Below are 23,659 nucleotides of genomic sequence, written 5' to 3' on the forward strand. Positions count from 1 at the left end.
CCAAGTTACTCTGTTGCAGCTTTACTGTTTTGCTCTTATAGTTGCTTAGTTTCTAAGTCAATTGTAAAGCTATAAATAGAGTAGCATTCTATCATAAACAATTCACATTTTGCTTAGAATATTTTAGTTATTATTTCAATAAAGTCTTTTATTCCTTTACTTTCTCTTTCGCACTTTATTTTATTATCTTCTCTCTTCTTCCCCCATGTCTACGATGAACATGAGTGAGTAGACTTCTTTGTCTTGGGATTGTTGGAAAAGTCTAATGACATAATCCTAACAAACCAAGCTTTAACCCTAATTCTATGTAGCCGTAATTTCTAATTTAGATTCACCGTTTTAACATGAATTAACAATTATCAAACTTGAAGGTGAGAAAAACACAAGAAGGGGGGGTTGAATTGTGTTTTGGAAAATTCTTCGTTTCTCCTAAAAACTGAACACACTGGTCAGAAGCTAAGTGAAACAGCTTCTGAAGTGGTTATCAGAATCTAAATGCAGCGGAATAAAACAGAGAGAGAAGAAGAACGACACAAAGCAATTATCCTGGTTCCTTCCACAATCCGGAAGTAGTCCAGTCCCCCTTGCACTTCCAAGGAGATTTCACTAAGAGTAATATCTAATTACAATTGCTCAAGCACACAAGCAAGAGACTTCCTTTGCTCAAGCACACAAGCAAGAGACTTCCTTTGCTCAAGAACACAATCAAGAGACTTCCCTGCTCAAGCACAACTGTAAGAGACTTCTAACTAAACAAAATTACACAGAAAATTGTTTAAGGTTGAACACTTGATATACAATCAGAGGTGCTCACAATACGAATCAGATACAGACTCAATTGACTTAAGAATTTCTAAGATATGACTTTGAGACACAGAAATTCTAAGTGAATGCAGAACAATTTCAGCAGAGGTTTGGCACTTGTAAAAATGTTGTGAGTCTTTCGTTCAGCATTGCCAATTCTCTAAGTCTTCACTCCTTTATATAGAGGTGTGAAAGAGACGTTGTGAAATTGCCAGCACATCAAAGAGTCGTTGTTGAAGCTTGATCTTTCACCAATGATCTTTTGCCTGATTTGGTTGTTGTCCTATGAAGAACCAATTTGAAATCCATTCCTTATCCAAAGGAACATCTATGCAGGCGAAGCCGTATTCTAGAGCTGTTTTCTTGTCTTGTAGCGTGGACACAAAACAGAGTAGTGGAGAAGGTGGTTGTACAGTTCGTACAAAGTACAATGTCAACGCTTTCGTCCAAAATTGCAAGCACATGCCTTCAAACACCTTTGAAATGACCGTTGCAAAATTCCACTAATCTTTTGTTGTGTTTTCGAATCCAATAGACAGCTTTTGCAGTGATGATTCTTCAATCCTTGAATCTTTTGCAAATCCAGTTGATCTTCAGCTTCTGGTGAAATGACTGATGAGGCAGCTTCTGATGATGCAGCTTCTGATAACGCAGCTTCTGATGATGTGGCTTCTGGACCTCTTGTCTTCAGAAGCACTATTCTTCAGGAGCACTATACTGACTTCAGGAGCGGATTTGCTTCAGGAGCGCTTTTTCTCTTCAGGAGCGAGTTGCCTTCAGAAGCACTAAGCTTCATTTTTGTTGATTCCTTTTGCTCTTTATTTGCTCATTCAGAACCAATAAATGATGTAACTTTTTAATTATGGTCCTGTACACTTGAACAAATATTAGCTAGTCCAATTTACAATTTTTAATACCTTGTTATCATCAAAACTCTTTAAGGTTCATTGTTAAACACATTTTGTTCCAACAATCTCCCCCTTTTTGATGATGACAAACAATAGTATTTAAAATTGATCAATTGTTGTTAATCTAATTAACAAGTTGACTTTGGGGTTCTGAGGCTTGTAAGCTCAGAATCTGAGGTTTGTAAGCTCAAACTCCCCCTGAGTCTGATAGTCTTTAAGGTGAGGTTTGTAAGCTCCCCCTAAGTTCTATCCGAGTTAATTAAATTCATTTTATGCGCAATAGTAATCTCAGAGCTTAAAATGAAATGAGTTATAGATGAGAAGAGTGGTTCAATTAATTTTATTTGAAAATTTGATACTCCCCCTTTTTGATACACCTCTCTTTAGGTAAGACAAAAAGATATAAGTTTTTCAAAAAATTTCAAATATCATTAATGGGGCTCAGAGCCTTTAAATACTATCACATATACTCCCCCTTTTGTCATTATCAAAAAAAATAAACATAAAGACGGAAAGATTTGAGAAAAACCCAAACAAGAAGAGAGTAAAAAAAAAATGAAAATATGATCTCATCAAAGAATATAATCAGAGCATGAATAACTGAGTAAATCAAACAATGAAAATATATAAGAACAAGGCAAAATATATAGATATTGAAGAAACAGAAGCATTAAGAATTCAGAAGCAGAAGAAACTTAAGACAAGAAGTATTCAGAAGCAGGAAATAGAAAAGGATTAAAACAAACATCAAACAAAAAAAATAAACACAAAGGTGTACAACTAAGGTTTGGTTTGAAGTTGTTTCCTCATCATCTCCATTTCTTCAGCTTGCTTCTTCAACTGATCTTCAAGAAGTTGTTGCTTCTGAAGAAGCTCTAATTCCCTTGCCTTAACTTCTTGCTGTTGCTGTGCCATCTTCTGCCTCAGAATCTTGAACATCCTTGTGTCTCTGGTCATGTAGTCCATTTCTGAGAAGAAGGGCTTGTTTTCCAGAAGCAGTCTAGGACTTCTAACTCTGAGTCTTTGCTTCAGATTCTCCATTAACCTTCTGACAGAAGCTCCCTTGATTCTGATGCACTTGCCCTTTACAGCTTCTATTAACTCTGCAGCTCTGTTCTGAAGTGATGTCCATGCTTCTTCATATGCATTGGTGAGATCAATTGTCCTTCTTTGATCCACCAGATCATGCATTTCAGAAAGGATCTTGAGTAGCTCATTGTCAATATGTTCAGATTCCAGGATGTCCAGGGGTGGTTGTTCAAGGGTTTCCAGGTCAGAATCACTAGGAGTAGGATCTTTAACATGGTTGGATTCTGGAATGGTGATTTGTTGGGATGGAGTTGAGAGTGATGGCTGGTCAGAAGCAGTTTGTGAGTTAGAGGTTGAGGCTTGGACATTGACTTGAGGATTGTCAATATCCATGGGAGTTGGTTTGGAAGAAGTTTGTTCTGGTTGTTGGTTAAGTGGGAAGTCAGTTTCAGTGTTGACTGGTGGTTGATGTGGTGAAGTTGGTGTTTGGATGTTGAGTTGGGGGTCAATGTTAACAATTGGTGATTGTGGTTGTGGGGGTGATGTGGGTTTGGGTGGTTGTTGATGGGGGTCTTCTGAAACAACATTTTCAGAAGCAGCTGCTTCTGGAGTTGCTTCAGAGGCTTTCTCTGAGTTGAGTTTGTCTAGAGGCAATTCACCTGAATAGTGGAGAGCAAGATTTTCTAAGACAGAAGTGTCTTCTTCTTGCTCAGTTGCTTGTGGTGAAAAGGGTGAGATGGGGGTAGAGGTGACTGGAATATGTAACGCCCACTTTTTCATAATTGTTATTTGAATTGATTTATTAGACAATTATGTGAAATATTATTAATATATGTTATATTGGTGAAATATATGTTAATAGTTATTAAATAGGTATTTTTCTAAGTGGGGGAGAAATATTATTATTAGTAGAAATAATTAATTATTAAGGGAAAGAGTAGGACTGTGGTGAGAAGAGCAATTAGGGAAAGAATAAAATCAGTAAATGGGAAAGAAAAACATAACGCGTATAACTGAGAAAAGAGGAGAGAAAGCAGAGAAGTCAGAGAGAACCCTAATTGGACGAAGAACGCGGCTATTGGAATTCAGAAAACTAATCTAAGGTAAGGGTGGGATTCCTTTCAATAATCTTGATATGTAATTCTGAAAATTGGTGAATTGTTGTTCTTGAGGTTAGGGTTAGAGAAGTTATGATAATTGATGAATTATGTTGTTGAATGCATGGTTATATGTTGTTTTACTTGCTATGCTGTATATAGAATCTGTAAACATTGTTCTAAATCATTTTGGGGGTTTGGGTGATTGAAAATTGGTTTTTAATAGTGATTCTTAAGCGAAAAACGCATTGATAAACTGATTTTTGAACTGCTGAGAAGCCCAAAATCAGCCACCGAATTGTCAAAATTGGGCACCATTTTCTGATCTAAATTTCTAGTTTTAGTTCTGGAAAAATCGGCCACCGATTTGTCAAAATCGGCCACAGATTTTCTGACAGGCCAATCTAGGAAATACTCACATTTTTCACCCATTTCTGTTTTGAATTAGCCTTTGGTGTAAACATGAAAGTTGTAGATAATTGAGTTAGCTTTCTAATGGCTTTGGAGTGACTAGAAAATTATTTGCAGATTTTGAGTTATGATAAAAATAGTCCAGGTGGGTCTTCAGAAAACTTTAAGAAAACTTAGCCTAACTAATCCCAAGTTAGTCCAAAAACTTATGGTTGGTTTCCCAACTTCAAACTTAAGTGTTAGTGATTTAATTGAGGTGTTTCATGGGTATTTGGCTTATGTTCTATTGATCAAAACTTAATTACTATTGAAGGATGTTTTGAACCTTGAGATGAATGTAATTGATTTATATATATGTTATGTTGTTGATTTCCGTTGTTGACGTTGTTGTATCGTCTAATGTCGAAGTTGGGGAGTGTGTCATAATTGTTTTAGGCACATATGTTGTTGTTGTAGGTGCTGTTGTAGTTTTATGTTGATATACACTAGTTGAGTCCATTGCATTTAGAGTTGTGTTGTTGCATAGTTAGCGATGGGGGCTTAATGCTTGACAGATCCTTTATGACCTTAGCGATGGGGGCTTAATGCCTGACAGGTCCTTTATCACCTTAGCGATGGGGGCTTAATGCCCGACAGGTCCAATTACGACCTTAGCGAAGGGGGCTTAATGCCCTGGTGGTACCACATGCATAACGAAGTTGTCTAAGTTGTTGTTGAGTTTGTCTATGTTGTTGTTGAAGTTGTAGTCGCATTGTCGAGTTGTTGTCGTCGTTGTTGCATGGTCGAGTTGTCGGTGTCGTTGCGGATAATGTTGTTGTTGTTGTACCTTGTTGCTGAAAATAATTATGTTGTTGCTTATGTATTTATTTATATACATTATTAATGATGCCTGTTGAGATATGCTTTGTTGTTTTCATTAATTTGATGAATTATATATTATTATTATTGGATAAGTTTCTCACCCCTTCTGCTTGAAAACGTTGCCCTTCGTATGGGTAACTTGCAGGTAATGATGGCTTGTAGGTTTGGTCGGCTCAAGTGTCTAGGGCTCTGATACATATTAGGATGGGGATTCGTCGCAACTGTTTTCGTTTTCTTCATTTCTTTTATGTATCATATTTTTGGTAAAAGACTTAATAATGGAGTTTATCGTTGTCGAAAATAATGTTGATTACGTTGAGGCCTTTGTGCCAAGATTTTCCCTTTATGTTGGATTTGGTTGAAATAGTATTTTCTAAAGAATTATTCCGCTGCAGTTTTGGAGATATTTTAAATGCTCATTTAAATAAATAGCTATTTTCTATTTATGAAATTTATATTAGCAGTGTGACACTCCGTTGTATGGTTTACTCTGATTATATTAATTAATATTACGTTGTTGGGAGAACGGGGTGTTACAATTGGTATCAGAGCAGGTCGGTCCGTCCGGCCAATTAGTAGAGTTGTGTCGAGCCATGTAGAGTTGTTTGACAATTTATATTGTCTTAGTTGTGCTGATTTTTGTTGTACGTTATGAAGAGTAGAGACCTGAAGGCTGCGAATATTATCTGTTACAAAAGAACTAGAATGGCTGGAAGAAACGATGCTGCGGTGGCTGCTGCATTGGAAGCTGTGGCCCAAGCTATAGGACAACAACAATATGTTGGTGCTGGTGTTAATGCTGATGTAAGAATGTTGGAGGCTTTTCTGAGGAATCATCCTCCTACTTTCAAAGGAAGGTACGACCCTGATGGAGCACAGACGTGGCTCAAAGAGATTGAAAGAGTTTTCAGAGTTATGCAATGCACTGATGATCAGAAGGTGCGTTTTGGTACGCACATGCTGGCCGAGGAAGCTGATGACTGGTGGGTGAGCACTCAAACTACCCTAGAGCAAGAAGATGAGGTTATTACTTGGGCTGTGTTTAGGAGAGAGTTCCTAAACCGATATTTTCCTGAAGATGTTCGCGGAAGAAAGGAGATCAAGTTCCTTGAGCTGAAGCAAGGGAACATGTCAGTGACAGAGTATGCAGCGAAGTTTGTGGAGCTGGCTCAATTCTATCCACATTATACTGGAGACAATGCTGAGTTTTCTAAGTGTATCAAGTTTGAGAATGGTTTGCGTGCTGATATTAAGCGAGCCATTGGTTACCAACAGATCCGTGACTTTTCTGCTTTGGTGAGCAGATGCAGAATCTATGAAGATGATTCAAAGGCTCATTATAAGATTGTGAATGAGAGGAAGAGTAAGCAACAACAAGATCGTGGGAAGCCTTATAGTGCTCCAGCTGATAAGGGCAAGCAAAGGGTGAATAATGAGGGAATGCCTAAGAAGAATGAGACTCCTGCTGGGATTATTTGTTTCAAATGTGGAGAAAAAGGTCACAAGAGTAATGCTTGTGGTGCTGATGAGGTGAAAGGGTGCTTCCGTTGTGGCGTCAAGGGGCATACAATTTCAGATTGCAAGCACGACGACATTATTTGTTTCAATTGCGGTGGAAAGGGGCACATTTCTGCTAAGTGTACTGAACCAAAGAAGGCCCCGGCCAGGGGAAGGGTGTTTGCCTTGTCTGGTACTCAAACGGAGGATGAGGATCGTTGGTCTAAGGTACAATTTCGAGGACGAAATTCTTTTAAGTTGGGGAGAGTTGTAACGCCCACTTTTTCATAATTGTTATTTGAATTGATTTATTAGAATATTATGTGAAATATTATTAATATATGTTATATTGGTGAAATATATGCTAATAGTTATTAAATAGGTATTTTTCTAAGTGGGGGAGAAATATTATTATTAGTAGAAATAATTAATTATTAAGGGAAAGAGTAGGACTGTGGTGAGAAGAGCAATTAGGGAAAGAATAAAATCAGTAAATGGGAAAGAAAAACATAACGCGTATAACTGAGAAAAGAGGAGAGAAAGCAGAGAAGTCAGAGAGAACCCTAATTGGACGAAGAACGCGGCTGTTGGAATTCAGAAAACTAATCTAAGGTAAGGGTGGGATTCCTTTCAATAATCTTGATATGTAATTCTGAAAATTGGTGAATTGTTGTTCTTGAGGTTAGGGTTAGAGAAGTTATGATAATTGATGAATTATGATGAATTATGTTGTTGAATGCATGGTTATATGTTGTTTTACTTGCTATGTTGTATATAGAATCTGTAAACATTGTTCTAAATCATTTTGGGGGTTTGGGTGATTGAAAATTGGTTTTTAATAGTGATTCTTAAGCGAAAAACGCATTGATAAACTGATTTTTGAACTGCTGAGAAGCCCAAAATCAGCCACCGAATTGTCAAAATCGGCCACCATTTTCTGATCTAAATTTTCAGTTTTAGTTCTGGGAAAATCGGCCACCGATTTGTCAAAATCGGCCACCGATTTGTCAAAATCGGCCACCGATTTGTCAAAATCGGCCACCGATTTTCTGACAGGCCAATCTAGGAAATACTCACATTTTTCACCCATTTCTGTTTTGAATTAGCCTTTGGTGTAAACATGAAAGTTGTAGATAATTGAGTTAGCTTTCTAATGGCTTTGGAGTGACTAGAAAATTATTTGCAGATTTTGAGTTATGATAAAAATAGTCCAGGTGGGTCTTCAGAAAACTTTAAGAAAACTTAGCCTAACTAATCCCAAGTTAGTCCAAAAACTTATGGTTGGTTTCCCAACTTCAAACTTAAGTGTTAGTGATTTAATTGAGGTGTTTCATGGGTATTTGGCTTATGTTCTATTGATCAAAACTTAATTGCTATTGAAGGATGTTTTGAACCTTGAGATGAATGTAATTGATTTATATATATGTTATGTCGTTGATTTCCGTTGTTGACGTTGTTGTATCGTCTAATGTCGAAGTTGGGGAGTGTGTCATAATTGTTTTAGGCACATATGTTGTTGTTGTAGGTGCTGTTGTAGTTGTATGTTGATATACACTAGTTGAGTCCATTGCATTTAGAGTTGTGTTGTTGCATAGTTAGCGATGGGGGCTTAATGCGTGACAGGTCCTTTATGACCTTAGCGATGGGGGCTTAATGCCTGACAGGTCCTTTATGACCTTAGCGATGGGGGCTTAATGCCCGACAGGTCCAATTACGACCTTAGCGAAGGGGGCTTAATGCCCTGGTGGTACCACATGCATAACGAAGTTGTCTAAGTTGTTGTTGAGTTTGTCTAAGTTGTTGTTGAAGTTGTAGTCGCATTGTCGAGCTGTTGTCGTCGTTGTTGCATGGTCGAGTTGTCGGTGTCGTTGTGGATACTGTTGTTGTTGTACCTTGTTGCTGAAAATAATTATGTTGTTGCTTATGTATTTATTTATATACATTATTAATGATGCATGTTGAGATATGCTTTGTTGTTTTCATTAATTTGATGAATTATATATTATTATTATTGGATAAGTTTCTCACCCCTTCTGCTTGAAAACGTTGCCCTTCGTATGGGTAACTTGCAGGTAATGATGGCTTGTAGGTTTGGTCGGCTCAAGTGTCTAGGGCTCTGATACATATTAGGATGGGGATTCGTCGCAACTGTTTTCGTTTTCTTCATTTCTTTTATGTATCATATTTTTGGTAAAAGACTTAATAATGGAGTTTATCGTTGTCGAAAATAATGTTGATTACGTTGAGGCCTTTGTGCCAAGATTTTCCCTTTATGTTGGATTTGGTTGAAATAGTATTTTCTAAAGAATTATTCCGCTGCAGTTTTGGAGATATTTTAAATGCTGATTTAAATAAATAGCTATTTTCTATTTATGAAATTTTGATTAGCAGTGTGACACTCCGTTGTATGGTTTACTCTGATTATATTAATTAATATTACGTTGTTGGGAGAACGGGGTGTTACAGAATATGACATACCTTGACTGTAATTCCAGCTTCTGAAGTGGTAGCACCTGGTGCTCTTAGAACCACTTCTGAAGCTTTATTAGCCACTTTCTTGACTTCTTCAGACTTCTCCTTGAAGAATTCATCACATTTCTCTAGTCCTGAAGCCTTGAGCCTTTGATCCCTCTCCAGATTGTACTGAACTTCTTTCCTCTTTATCTCAGCTAGCATCTGAACAGCTTGCTCATCAGCTTCTTTCTCCATATCAGGAGTCACTACAACCATTGGAGTGAAAGTTAGTTCAGATGCCTTCTTCTTATGTTCATTTGCCTTTATCCCATCAAGAGCTTTGTTCAGATGCTCTTCTGTGATGATGGACTCTGATCTGCCCTTACTTCTTTTCATGGGAATAGAAGCAGCCCCAATTCTCTTCTTCTCCTTTATATCTGCTAACTTAAAAGCAGCAATTTCCTTAGCCATTTTGGCCTTGGCAGGAGTCAGCTCAACCATAGAGATTTTCATATCAACAGGTGCCTTTTTCTTCTTCAGTTTGGGCTCAGCTTCTTCTTTTTCCAACTCATCCATAGCTTCATTCAGTTTTTCCTTGTGATAAACTGTTTCAGCTTTCCCCCTCTTTCTTTTAGCATCCTTCTTTTGCTTGCCTTTATCAGTAGCTGCTTCTGATGCAGTAGCTCCCTTAACCTTCTTCACTTTAACAGGACCAGCTTCTTCCTGAGTGCTTGCATCTTCTTCCAAGACATACTCAGCTACTGATTTAGCCAAGATATCAGGATTACTTTCCTCAAAGATTGAAGGAAAGTCCCTGATAATCTCAGTTTCTGTAGTAGTCATCTCTATCCACTTCTCATCTTCAGGAGTTTCCTTGATAAACCTCATAGAACATAAGCTCCTGCTACTGATAGTCCTTTCAGCAGTAGAAACTTCGAAGCATCTATCAGAAGCATCCCTTGTCTTTTTCAAGAAATCCAGCACCCTTCCTTGACAAAAGATCTCAGATAGCAATCTTCCATAGGGCACTTGTTTCCTTCCTCTAACAGTGCCTTCATTTATAGCCCAACAGAGATGATCCATGACATATCTTGGGAAATTTATCTTATCTAAAATAGCCATGAAGTAAATTGCTAGCTTCTGTTGGTTGTTGGGTTGATCAGACCCTCCTGCTCTTTGAAAGAAGCAATCATTACTGAATTTCACTAACATCCTGTTGTGAATCTTCATTTCAGAAGGCTTAGCATCTTTGTTCCCACCCAGAAGAGTGTTGTAGTAGCCTTTTAGCAGGACATCTTCCTTCTTGACTATTTCTTGAAATCTTCCCTCTGCATCCACTCTACAAGCTTTGGCTATAACATCCTCAGTGATGGTTATAGGAATGCTCATCACTTCAGACCTTATTTCTAAGCTATCAAAAGAGGTAGGATTCATATCCACGGTTATTTTCCCTTTCTTTGACCCAGCTTGTTTACCTACGATCTTTGCAGGCTTTCCATTGTACACCTCAGCCCTTAACCAGAAATCCTTGACCAAGTTCACATAAGTTGGCCCATTCAGCATCTTGAAGTACTCAGATAGCTTCTGAGTATCTACCAAACATTCCATGTCTACCAAACATTCCATGTCTACTTCGTACTTCGTACTTCCACCGGTGATTCTATTTGAACTATTAAGGATTTCCATGGAATATCCATAGTCTTCTCTTTGTACACGGACCCAGATTCTGATGCGCCTTGCATGCTTGAAGTAGATTCTGAAATTTTTGAGCTTGATGATGCCATTTGATGATTGAAGAAGATTTGAAGAAGATGATGATTTTAGGGTTCTAGGGTTGAGAGAATGCGCTTACTTCGCAAAAGGTTTGAGAGCAAATGTGTTTGTTGTGAGTGAGTAGTGTGTGAATTGACAAAGTGTTAAAAGTAAAACGATTGCAATTCAAAAGAGACAAACAAACATAACATTAATGACAAAATTGGGGGCGCGTGAAAAGTACTTTCAAAGCTATTAAATCATCATTGCCCTTTTAGGTTATACACCAATACATATAAGCCACGTCAGAAGTTCTCAGAGTAACTACCATGTTAGTGGGCCAGAAGTTACCATAAAAAGTAACTCCCAACGTTTCCACTAACTCCACTATTCAGAAGCATAAAATCCAGCTTCTGGACTTCAGATGCTGACGTCATCATCAGAAGCGAGTTTTCCTCAGAACCTCAATAAAGAGCTTCTGATGGACTACTGCTTCTGAACTAACTTCAGAACCTAAAATCCTATTCAGGAGCAAGCAAACATTTAATCAGACACAAAGTGCATGTTCAAATTTTTCTTTATAAAATCAAATCTTTCAACAGTTAAAGGCTTAGTAAATATATCAGCCCATTGATTTTCAGTATCAATGAATTGTATATCTAAAATTCCTTTTTGAACATAGTCTCTGATAAAATGGTGTTTGATTTCAATATGCTTAGCTCTTGAATGCAAAATTGGATTTTTAGACAAACAAATAGCAGCAGTATTATCACAATAAATGGGAATACTGTTAGCAGTTATCTGATAGTCTTCCAACTGATGTTTCATCCAAAGTAGTTGTGTACAACAACTTGCAGCTGAAATGTATTCTGTTTCTGCTGTAGACATAGCAATAGTTGTTTGTCTTAGGAGAAAACGAAGAAAAAGCTAACACAATTCAACCCCCCTCTTCTTGTGTTTTTCTCACCTTCAGACCTAAAAATAATTATCAAGTTTGAATAATTTGGATGTTGAAGTAGCTGATCGAGGGGAGTTGATTCTTTCTTAAGGTCACTAACTCAGTATGTGGATCGTAGGAAGGACAGTGTCAACATATCATGTTGTTAAAAGGGAGTTTAGAGACAAATGTCGGATGATACGATCTCATGGGCAAGATTCTATCAATAATCAATAATAATACACCTGTTTTCTAAATTGCATCCGTTTCTTTCTTGCCTTTCTCTATGTTGGTTGTTTTGGGTGTGCAAGATTGATTTGTTTGTAAGTCTTTTAAGGCAAGTGAACGAATGAACGAAGTAGTTAAAGTTTGTGAAAGATTGTATAAAATACAGTTATATGCAAAACCAACGAACTATGAAGTAGTTAATGTTGTAAAATTAGGCATAAATTATCTTTATAAATAATAATCAATATATAAATAAAAGAATCAATACAATAACTGACAAGAATCTTAGGGAGATAGTCTGAGACGTGCTGATCACACTGTCCTTAAGGATTTTCTGCGTAATTATACGCTAATCCCCCAGGATTTAACAGACCCTTCTTGATTTAAAACCAAGGATACATAACTGACAAGAAAAGATATTTTCAGGAAGATGTAACCCGGATTAATGTTTTTTTAAGAAGTGAGGAGAGTATTGTTTTTTCTTTCTATCCTTCAATCAAAATAATATTCACGGATGCTGGAAATATAAGCAAAACGTGATACTTCGTGAAGCAAGAAAAACAGCCTTAATAATAAGCACAATTAAGAGATATTAAAAGAAAAGCAGTTACAAAAGTTTGGAATTAAAACATGGTTATAAGACCAAGTCAAATATTATAAATAATATTATAATAATTTTCTATTAAGATATTTTTCTATATTTATCAATTAAAAATATGGGACACAAAATATTTGAAACTTTTGAAATATACTCAAAATTTACAACAGTTAAAGTCTTAAACATTGATTTCAAATGAATAGTTATAATTCTGCATCATATTCTTTCAGGAGCACTCATATTTTAGAGGGACCAGGTGTATTATCAATTGCTCAAGATTTGTATCTCACTTACTCAAAGGAATAGTGATCTCATCTTCTAACTTCTTCACTCACTAAATATCTGTCAGAATTTTTAATCTTGATTGAAGGGTGTTTCCTCACTATGAAAGAAAGTTATGTTGTCTTCTTGCATTTGTCATTTGGTTCAAAAAATTGGATTAGCAAAATGCAAGTAAGTTTGACTTACCTTAAAAGGTCATGGTGTCTAGGTAGGTGAGAAGGTTCTCTTGATTTTTAATATTCTTGCCACCAAGTTATAGGATTTTAATGCATATTAATGGCTACTAGAATATTTTTGAAGACATTTGATTGAACAGTTTATGTTACATTGGTTAAATAGGTGGTCCAAAAGTACTACTAGTTCTCAACCATCAGATGTGATGTTTTCCATTGCCTCAGTGATGGAATTATCAGTCTCCCCACCAACAAATCTATTCATTGCCATATTCGTAAGGATGTGGCATTCTTTATCGATCTACACCAAGTATCTGCAACAAGCAAGTACAGACGAATAATTATTGAAATGTTTTTCTTTCATTTAAAATGGGTTGGGGAGGGATTTATATAAGCAGGGGAGGGATAAAGAAACCAACAAAATAGAGTGTTGATTTTGAGTAGATAGGATATCTTGGTTGTACAATAACTTGTTATCTAACTAGTTATTTTGGGAATGTAGTTAAACTTATTTTCATATAGTACTAAGTTGTTTTCATTAGCCGTCATTGGAAGCTAGTAGAAATAAGCTATAAATAGCTTATGGGCATCATGGCATCAGCATGTTATAACTTATAAGTCCTCCTTAATACTTAAATGATCACTTATGTCATAGGGTAAACCTAAATAAACTGTAAACTATATATGGTTTTCACAGTGTAGTTCCTAGTTTCATCATTATTGGTGTATTGGATTACAGTTGGATGTGGTCAATTTGGTTCTGTTTGGACTTAATGCTATCTAAAGTAAATTAGCCTAATCTAGTAATTTATTTGTTAAAAAAGTGCACTCTGATATTTTGTGTTGTCATGATATGCTATGCCTATTTCATAGGGGCTGGAACGTATTGGTAAGTGATGAAGATCATTGTCGTAGGATTTCAAATTTTGAAGTGTTCCAAACTTGTTGGTTTTAAACTTCTTTCAACATTTTCTTTAATAAACCTCTTTTTGCCTTTCTTTCATTTTTGATTTGCAGGTATTTGCCTCCTGAATGCTTTGAGCTCAGCAAGACGCCTCTTATATCATCCAAGGTCATTAATTTTTTTTAAGCCGTGAATGCATGGATCATTTTTTTTCTGTGTTATTAATCTCAATTTGTCAGTTATTTTGGTCAATAGATATTTCGTTTTAACATAAGTTTCGTGATGTCGGTATTGTGCAAACAACTAAGTGTTGGATAATTATCTTACATGATAATCACCTTACATTTCTGACTTGTGGAATACAGGTTGATGTCTGGTCAGCTGGTATTTTGTTTTATCAAATGCTCTTCGGCAGACGTCCTTTAGGACATGACCAAACACAAGAGAGAATACTTCGTGAAGACACAATTATTAAGGCAGGTAAGGTTGAATTTCCCTCAAGACCTATTGTTTCTAATGAGGCAAAGGTAGGTTTAGACCTTTTACGATAAGTACTGCCCGTACCTAATTGTTCTTTGTCCATCTTTCATTTATTTATATTATTCTATTATTCAGTGTACACAATCTTTGCCTGTTTTAGGTTATATTATTGCATGAAAATTCGACTTTATTCTATGTGCAGTCGCAATTAGCCTTGACAATTTATCTGAATGTGCAAATTCTCTCCTCAGTATCACAATGCCATTAAAATGTTAATGGTTTGATAGTTGAAAGTAATTTGCAGCAATAGAAAGTAATTATCATCAGCACTCAGCAGAACCATAATAATATTTCTTAGGCATTGGATTATTCTCTAAGTAACAAACTATAAAGTAGTTACAATCTCAACTATTGAAGAAGGAAACAAACTATGAAGTAGTTAAAGTCTCACTGTTGATTTCCAATCAATAATTATAATTCCGCACCATTTTCTCTGAATAACACTCCTCACAGTTTAGAGGAACCAAATCCAAAATACCTGTACTTACTGCGTACAAATATCACTGAAATCTGACAATTATCTCTAGTCTACTGCATGTACAAATTTGTCAGGAATTTATACGGCGGTGTCTGACATATAACCAGGCTGAGAGACCAGATGTATTGACCATTGCTCAAGATCCATATCTCACATACGTGAAGAAGCAGTGATGTTCATTGACATGGCTTTGTTACCCTCTCCCCACCAAAAAAGCATATGGGGATCTCATCTTCTAACTTCAGTCACTAAATATCTGTCAGAATTTGTATAGGCTGTTAAGGTTTTCTTATCTCAAATGAGTGAGGGAAAGGATTTTTCCCATTCTAAAAGGAATTCTTGTTTTCTTCATGCATTTATCATTTGGTTCAAAATACCGGAGTAGCAAAAAGCTAGTTGAGTTGACTTGACCTTGAAAGGGTCATGATGTATAGGTAGGTAAGAAGTTTTTTTTTTTTTTTAATTATTCTTCTTGCCACCAAATTATTGGATTATAATGCATATTGATCGGCTACATTTTCTTTTCATTTGTGGAGAGTTGTTTAAAGACATTTTATTGAAGAGTTTGCTTATCTTACAATTGTGTAATAGATGGTTTAGCCTAGTATGTGGTGCTTGGTGCAAAAGTAGTTTTCAACCGTCATGTGTGATGATGTATTTCAATCAAACTGGCAATGATACAGCAATGAAAAACAACTTGTTATTTGTAACTTGGCCTCCGATTCTTCTTAGTTGCATATGCTTGTTCAACTTTGCGAGCCAACTTTTGAAACCTTGGGTTTCGTAATTCCCTGATGAGGGTTTGTAGTGCCTCAATAATAATGATGGCAATTGAGGCTCCACAACATCATTTCTGAAAGACGAACGCGCACATGCACAAGTGGAAGGAAGGCATTTGCCACACTACCATTGTGGCCGTCACCCGCAATCTGTGTTTTGCCACAAGGGCTTGGACGTTTTGCCTCCTTCTATAGGTCATCATCACCAAGAGCATGCTTCTTGAGTTCTCAAGAGTTTTAGAACTTTTATCGACAGTGACGCAACAAAATTATTGTAATTGCTTGAGCTTGCCTCACAATGTCTTTTAAAATCTCTACATTTTATATATTTCCTCATTGCCATAGTCCATAAGCCTTTTACTCTTCTAGTGATACTTCTTTTTAGTTTTTACTGCATGTACACTTCAATTTGATCTCCTAAACTTAGTGTTGGGATCATCAAACTCCCCACCAATAAATCTTTTCATTGTCAGATTCGTAAATATCTTGTCTTGATAGCAAAAAAAGAACTGATCTGAATTCTCAATGGTTCATGCATCCGCCGTCACACATAACATCTCCAAATTTCTTCCACCAGTTTAGATTTAAATAAATGTCTATCTCGACGACAGTACTTGTGCTCAAATAGATCAATAGCTAAATAAAAAACAACAATGATCCTTTTCAGTCTAGTGCACTAATAGAATATTAGATATTGGTGATTAATATTACACATATTGCTTCAATTGTTCAAATATTTGTAAGCCTTCCTTCTTACATGACATGTCAGCTAATCAATTAAGCTATCCAACTTACGGATCTCCAAGTTGACAACAATGCTCAAAAGTAATAAAAGAAAAAGAAAAAACATTCAATAACAAAAAAGGTGTGTGGCAGTGAGGGTTACATGGCCATGTGTCACATTTACATGTGGTGGATATAAAAGGTGCGTGACACTTGTTGGTGGTCAACATATCACCACTTGTGGCTCTTTGCTAAAGGGAGTGTCCCAGACTCCCCTTGAGACCTTTGGTTAACCCTTATATTTTTTTAAACAAATCTATTATCTACAATATTTTTTTTGTTAAGCAACACATTTTATTTACTAGCTATCGAAGTATGAAAATGAACTTATACTTGCAACAATGTCTCAAGCCTTGAATTTACCTTCGTTGTTTGTTGGACAATTGACATATCATAGTGATTTGAGTTGATGTGCGTTTTGTTTGTCATTTACTTGAAATTGTTTTCAGCCTTTGGTGTTTGTATCTGTGTCCATGCTTCATGTGTCATGTGGTCTTTCTCATATCATAATGATTTAATTTCCTGTGTATTTATGCCGACTATTTGATGAAAGGATTAAGAAGTATAGTATTCAGCATCATCATTTTCAAAGGCATGCTGGGAGTTTGGTAGTGAACGACATTATACGAGGGGTCCGGAGAGGAGTGACACCGCTTAGTGCCAAATCGCTAGTTTGGTTTATAATTCAAGAGAAGTTTCTTTTTTTTTAGTGTTACTATAATTCAAGAGAAGTTGAACACAAGGAATAGATTCAAGATATTAAATACTATAATTGAACCATCAGTGATGAATATTTGTACATCACAGCTTAAAGCAACAATACGTTTTACTCATATTTCCATATGAATGTGTATGTATTTACGCATGTTTTAATGAATATTGTTCAATTATTCATTCATTGCCGCAGTACCCTAATCGAGTTGATGACACACTTGCACAGGCATAAAGGAGTGATAATTACATAGAAATAATATTTGGATGCTGTGACACCATTCAATTCCATTTTATAAGAGTAGTTGAACACTGAAATAGATTAAATATTACAAGAGAAGATGATAACTGCCCTTTTTGCAATGTATACGAAGAACTGGTGAGCCACTGTGTACATATAGTTCGAAAGTTTGGACGCAGGTGTTGTTATAATGGAATGTTAAAATACAGATAACATAAACTCCAGCACAGTGGTTTGGAACATTAGAAGGTGGTTTCCAAAATGATAAAACTGATTGTGACCGATTGGTGTACATAATAAAGCTGAGATTAGACTTTTCGATGAAAGGATGGAATACCGAGAATGATTTGGAAATGGAATGTACAACAATTGGGCAATCTTGATTAAAGGCAAATCGGGTCCAGCTGGTATAGTTGGAGTACTTCCATAGGACAAAGGTACAATCATGGGAAGCTTTATGACATCAGTCGGTGTTCAGGATTCCAACGACGAGGAGTTTTTAGCAATTGTGTTCGTACTTGAAGTATCCTTCGAGAAAATCTGGTTTAAGATGGTGAGATTATAGTAGAATCGAACTCCAAAAGTACACGTGTCAGTGGATTCAGAACAAATAAGATTGTCCGTGGAATCTCCGCTTTTATTCTACTAAGGTAAGTAACCTTATGATGGTGCGAAAAAAGATGTCATTTGTATATATGCACATAGGAGGAACTAAACTTTGATCTTTGGTGTATAAATGTGGTGCTGTCTTTTTGCTTTCTGGGGTATTGATATTTTGAAGAAGGAATGCTAATACTTTTTTGAATGGCTGCTAGATCTGATTCTTTGACAGCCTGGTTCAAACTCTTGGTTTCATGTCTGATGGGTGTGTTATTTTTTGTGCACATACTAAATTTACCCATATGTTAGTATGGTAGCGTGTTTTCAATTTTATCAACTCTGCAAGGGGTGTGGTAGACTCTTTTGAGAGAGGCAGAGCATATTGTAATTGAACAATAATTGAGTTTCCTCTCAAATCTATCATAGAAGGTGGGGTGATTGTATACTAATGATGCCAACTTATGTGCTATTAATAAATATTTCAATTATATATAAAAAAAAAAAGGATGAGGAAGTATAAGATAGTTATTGTGTGTGTGCTGGGCGTTGACGATGAGACACTGAGGATATGGTTTCAAATATACATTATTCGAAAGGTAAAAAACATCACCATCCTTCAATTGAAGCACCAACATCTATATCCATCATAGAAATTAAAAACATCATATTTTGATATATGTGAACTACCTAACAACCAGGAGACATTGAGATAAAAAAAAAGGTTCAGAAGTTGAAGCAATTAAGTCTTATCATTTATTCAACAATAAAATCTTTAAAGTAACAAAAAAGCAATTGATCCCTTTAATTTCTTATTTGTTCAACAACTAACAAAAGATATATATATATATATATATATATATATATATATATATATATATATAATACTACATCCCTTAAACTGGGAAATTCAGATTAATTACAAACAGTTGTATCTGCATATTTGAAAAGACCCTCATCCAATTAATTCATTCTTCTGCGATTTGCGATGGCTCTGTTGTTCGTTCTTTTCAATCTTATGTCAAATATATGTTCAACATGTCTTGCAAGCCATTCGGGTTTACCAGTGAAGAAGAATACATTATATCCCAATAGCAACCCGAATATTGCCCCACATGCATATCCGATTGCCACTGCTTTCCAGCCAAATCCCGATTCTTCTTCATCTTCAGATGTTGAATGTCGTGGCAGATCTTCATCATTTTTGCATGACTTAGACAGTGGAAATCCACATAACATTGTATTCCCTTCATAGGAATCATTTCTAAATGTATCAAACTGCTGACCTTTAGGTATGATTCCCTCAAGGTGGTTTTGTGAAAGATTCAAGACTGAAAGGAAATTCAAATTTGTCAAAGCCATAGGAATCTCACCCGTCAATTGGTTGCATGAGAGGTCCAACCACTCCAAATTTCTCAAATGACTCAAAGATTGTGGAATGCTACCCGTGATTCCATTGTTTGAAAGGTTAAGTCCTTTGAGAGAATTTAATTCTCCAATGACTTGTGGAATTTCACCTTCAAACAAGTTATTTGATAAATCAATAGTTGTGAAAGTAGTCAATATCTTTGTTAGCTCCATAGAAAAACCTTTCATTATGACCACTACAGAATCATTGTAGTAATTGGCTGTACCCATGTATTGCAAACCAATTTGGCCGTCATTCACGTTCATCATTCCTTGAAAGTTCTTGATGCATGATGTTGGCAAGGTGCCACTAAAATTGTTGTTAGAGATATCAAAAATTCTCAACTTAGGAAATGAATGCTTGGTGCTAGAACAAGTGATTGCACCATGAAGATTATTTGATCGTAAACTTAGCACCTGCAACTCTGGTAGAGTTTCCAGCCAATTGGGAAATGTATCCTCTATGCTGTTGTCACCAAGGTCCAATACTTCAAGATTTGAACAGTGAGCCAAAGATTGTGGTAATGGTCCTTCCAATTTGTTGCCATTCAACTTTATGGTCGCAAATGCATTTCCTTTGGAAAAGGTTCTAGGCATGCTTCCATAGAGGTTGTTCATTTGCATATCCAAAATAAAGAGATCAGGAAATGTTCCCAGGCATTGTGGAATCATACCTGTCAAATTGTTGTGAGCCAAATTGAGAATATAAAGGGAACTTGCATTGCAGAATGTTGAAGAAATATCTCCTGTGAAGTTGTTGTTTGAGAGTAAAAAGTAGTAAATGCCATCAGGTGGAATTGGAAGATCACCTTGTAACTTGTTGAAACTCAGGTCTATGTGTATAATGTCCTTCCATGAGTTTAAGAGCTTCTTATGAAACCATTTAGGAATTTTCCCATGAATGTTGTTATTGGAGAGATCTAACCTTTGCAGATTTCGTGCTTGGAATTCAGGAAAGCTATTAATATTAGCAGAAGATAAATCTAATGAAAAAAGGTTGGGTAAGATGGAGTAAGCACTGCTATCAATGTTGATAGAAAGAAAACTATTGTGTGAAAGAACGAGGGAAGTTAGTTTGTTTAGTTTTGAAAATTGGTGAAAATCCACAACACCACTCAAGTTTGTTGATGTCAACTCTAAGTAGGTAAGATTTTGGAGTTGAAATATTGAATTTGGAAAATGACCATGTAGGTTGTTATTAGAGAGAGACAAAGATTGCAAAGAATAAGTTGAAAACTCACCAATGAACCCTGTGAGGTGGTTGTCACTGAGGTCTAACTCTAACAACGAAGGCAAAGAATAACACCAATGTGGAATTGTTCCATTTAACATGTTATAATCCAAAAACACAGAGCTCAATTTTGAATGTTTTGTGATTTCAATTGGAATTGGGCCAACTAGTTTGTTAAATGATAAATATAAAACAGAAAGGTGAGGTAGATGAAAAAGTGATGATGGAACTTGGCCTGTTAGGTTGTTAGAGAACAGTGATAAAAAAATTAATTTGATTAAATTTCCAAAAACATTTGGGATGTTACCGCTAAGTTCATTTTGTGACAAATCTAATTTTTGAAGATTTGGTAAAGAGAGGATGTCACTTGACAAATTTCCTTGCAACTCAGTGTTTGATAGACTAAGAGAAACTAAAGAAGATGACAAATTCTTTAGCATAGACAAAGAGTTCTCTCTGATTGAAGACATATTCACCCTATCCAAATAAAGCTCCCTTAAATTAGTAGCATTATGAATGAGTTTCTTCCATGTCAATGGATTGAGTTTGAGTTTCCCTTTCATGTACCAGGAATTGCTAAGATCAAGTGATACTAATTTTGAGAAATGAGAGATTGTGGAAGGAACATTACCACGGAGGTAACAGTATGATAGATTTAGATGTTGAGTTTCACTAAATCGCCAATACCAATAGGCATTGAAGACCCGGAAAAATTATTAAAAGCCAGGTTGAGTTTTTGAAGGTGGTTAAGCTGAAAGATGGTGCTATTGGGATGTAATTCACCTTTCAGATTGTTGTAATTGAGGTCCAGACCGATCACGTGACCTGACTTGGTGTCGCATGTGACACCATCCCACTTGCAACAATCTGTACTGTTTTTCCAAGATTCTGTCTTGAAAGAAAAAGAAGAACACGAAAAATAGAGTTGAGATGAAGTGTTGACAGAAAATGAGTTTTTGAATTGTAACAAGGCAGCTCTGTCATGAAAGTTGCATAATGAGAAAGTATAGGAAGTAAAATGGGTAAGCAACAACAACAAGAAAAAGTGAAAGGTAAAATAAGGCAATAAAATAAAAAAGGATCCCATTTAAAGAAACTTACACGTAATACTCTCTTCTCAGTATTCTTTCCTTTTTCCTTTATGATATGATTTTGGATGTACTAATTGATTTCCCTCTATTTAGTTATTTACAGAGCAAATAGTCACTTTACTCCTTGACTTTGCACCTCGCTGTCACATAGGTCCCTGACTCAGGATTAAATACAAACAAGGCCCTGACTCTACACTTTCGTTATCACTTTAGTCCATGCCGTTAAAAAAATCTGTTAAGTGATGATGTGGCACGCTGACAAGGAGTATGACGTGTCACAGGGACTAAAGTGAAAGTAAAAAATGGTCACTTTGGTCCCTGAATTGAAAATCAATATCCTCAATTTACTTTTAGATCCCTGACTGTGTGTACTTACTGTCAGTTAGGTCCCTGACTGTGTGTACTTACTATCAGTTAGGTCCCTGACATTAAACACGAAATTTCACTAAGATCCTTGGCAAGTTGTTAGTTTAACATGCTACTTACTCAACACTAAGGTATTTGTCCTAAATTATCAAAATATTATTATAACACTTATAAAAATGATTCCATAGTTTAGTAACAAATGTTTCCATAACATAACTATTAAGTCATTAATGTCAACGATAGAGTAATTAAAAGATTGCACCATATTTGGGCATATAATTCAACAAGTCATTACATAATGATTCAGCAAAATATTAAACAAAATATCGCACCACCGTTGTGCTTATAATTTAGCAATTTCGGTACATAAATAAACTAACAAACATCACATAGTTGGCCTCGGACCCCTTGGAGTTGGCATGAAAGATGCATTTGGATTTTGACCCATAATTTCGTGTTTACTATCAGGGACCTGATTGACATTAAGTATACACAGTCAGGGACCTAACAGTAAATTGAGGATATTGATTTTCGATTCAGGGACCTAACTGACAGTAAGTATACACAGTCAGGGATCTAACAGTAAATTGAGGATATTGATTTTCGATTCAGGGACCAAAGTGACCATTTTTTTACTTTCACTTTAGTCTCTGTGACACGTCACACTCCTTGTCAGTGTGCCGCATCATCACTTAACAGATTTTTTTAACGGCAGGGACTAAAGTGATAACGGAAGTGTAGAGTCAGGGACTTGTTTGTATTTAATCCTGAGTCAGAGACCTATGTGACAGCGAAGTGCCGAGCCAGGGACTAAAGTGACTATTTGCTCTTATTTATATTGAAAACATAACCCCCAAACTAAAGCATTGATGTAAGATGGGTTTGTTTTGTAGTAAGTGCCGGTGCTTATCTTCAACCGTATGAGGCACTCCAGTTAGAAGATTGATTTTTTGTGGTTGCAATTTTGAGTCCATTACACTAATTGACGATAACATTAATTCATTAGTATCTTCCAAAGAAACATTAATTCATTAGTATCCATACAAACATTTGGTCTATAATTAAGTGGTGCAAAATTAGACATTTTACAATTTGGAGTAAATATTGAACCGAGTCTTTGAGAATAAAAAAATTAGAGCTATTTTGCCCTTAAAATATGAAAAATATTAAATTGGTTTTTAATAATATTAATTGTCAAAGTCCTTAAAAATATATTAATCATCAATCAAATTAGTCCAATTTATTTTCTTAAAACAATGATTTGATTTAAATTTTAGACTTTTAAGGAATAAATAGTATTCTGTAAAAAAATAAAAGAATAAATTAGTAGATTTTGTACTTTTTAGAAAATAGATGAATTTGTGGACAAACCAGATTTGGGTATAGCTGATGATCGTTAATCTCCTAAAACATAACATACTAAAGTTCAACTCATCCCTTCAAGAAAAGGTTCTCGAACATGATTACCATCCAAGGAGGTAAGCTATTAACAAGAGATTG

At 35.9% G+C, this 23,659-nt stretch overlaps 2 protein-coding genes and 1 long non-coding RNA gene across 3 annotated transcripts; 2 read left to right on the forward strand and 1 right to left on the reverse strand.

Moving 5' to 3' along the window:
* The first annotated feature begins 6,918 nt into the window (after positions 1-6,918).
* On the forward strand, positions 6,919-8,940 carry LOC146924469 (uncharacterized). The gene is made up of 2 exons (XR_015010183.1): positions 6,919-7,219; positions 8,680-8,940. It is a non-coding gene; the product is annotated as an uncharacterized LOC146924469 (long non-coding RNA).
* A 4,742-nt stretch (positions 8,941-13,682) lies between these two features.
* Positions 13,683-15,533, forward strand: LOC146924470 (serine/threonine-protein kinase TOUSLED-like). The gene is made up of 4 exons (XM_085709504.1): positions 13,683-13,920; positions 14,049-14,103; positions 14,301-14,462; positions 15,028-15,533. The coding sequence occupies exons 1-4, from the start codon at positions 13,880-13,882 to the stop codon at positions 15,124-15,126; spliced, it is 357 nt and encodes a 118-aa protein (XP_085565630.1). The 5' UTR covers positions 13,683-13,879; the 3' UTR covers positions 15,127-15,533.
* A 3,427-nt stretch (positions 15,534-18,960) lies between these two features.
* Positions 18,961-21,860, reverse strand: LOC146924471 (receptor-like protein 6). The gene has a single exon (XM_085709501.1). It carries the CDS (start codon positions 21,263-21,265, stop codon positions 19,028-19,030), a length of 2,238 nt encoding a protein of 745 aa, XP_085565627.1. The 5' UTR covers positions 21,266-21,860; the 3' UTR covers positions 18,961-19,027.
* Between the last annotated feature and the right edge of the window lie 1,799 nt (positions 21,861-23,659).

This window comes from Medicago sativa, chromosome 5 (genome assembly GCF_051527215.1).
Source record: "Medicago sativa cultivar Bolivia chromosome 5, Bolivia_mono, whole genome shotgun sequence".
In the NCBI taxonomy this organism is placed as follows: Eukaryota; Viridiplantae; Streptophyta; class Magnoliopsida; order Fabales; family Fabaceae; genus Medicago; species Medicago sativa.

Coding starts and splice junctions, on each gene's coding strand:
- LOC146924471 (XM_085709501.1), bottom strand. CDS start 21,265: ATGAAAGGGAAACTCAAACTCAATCCATTGACATGGAAGAAACTCATT.
- LOC146924470 (XM_085709504.1), top strand. CDS start 13,880: ATGATATGCTATGCCTATTTCATAGGGGCTGGAACGTATTG. Junction 13,921..14,048: donor ATAGGGGCTGGAACGTATTG/GTAAGTGATGAA, acceptor TTTGATTTGCAG/GTATTTGCCTCCTGAATGCT. Junction 14,463..15,027: donor TTGTTTCTAATGAGGCAAAG/GTAGGTTTAGAC, acceptor CAAATTTGTCAG/GAATTTATACGGCGGTGTCT.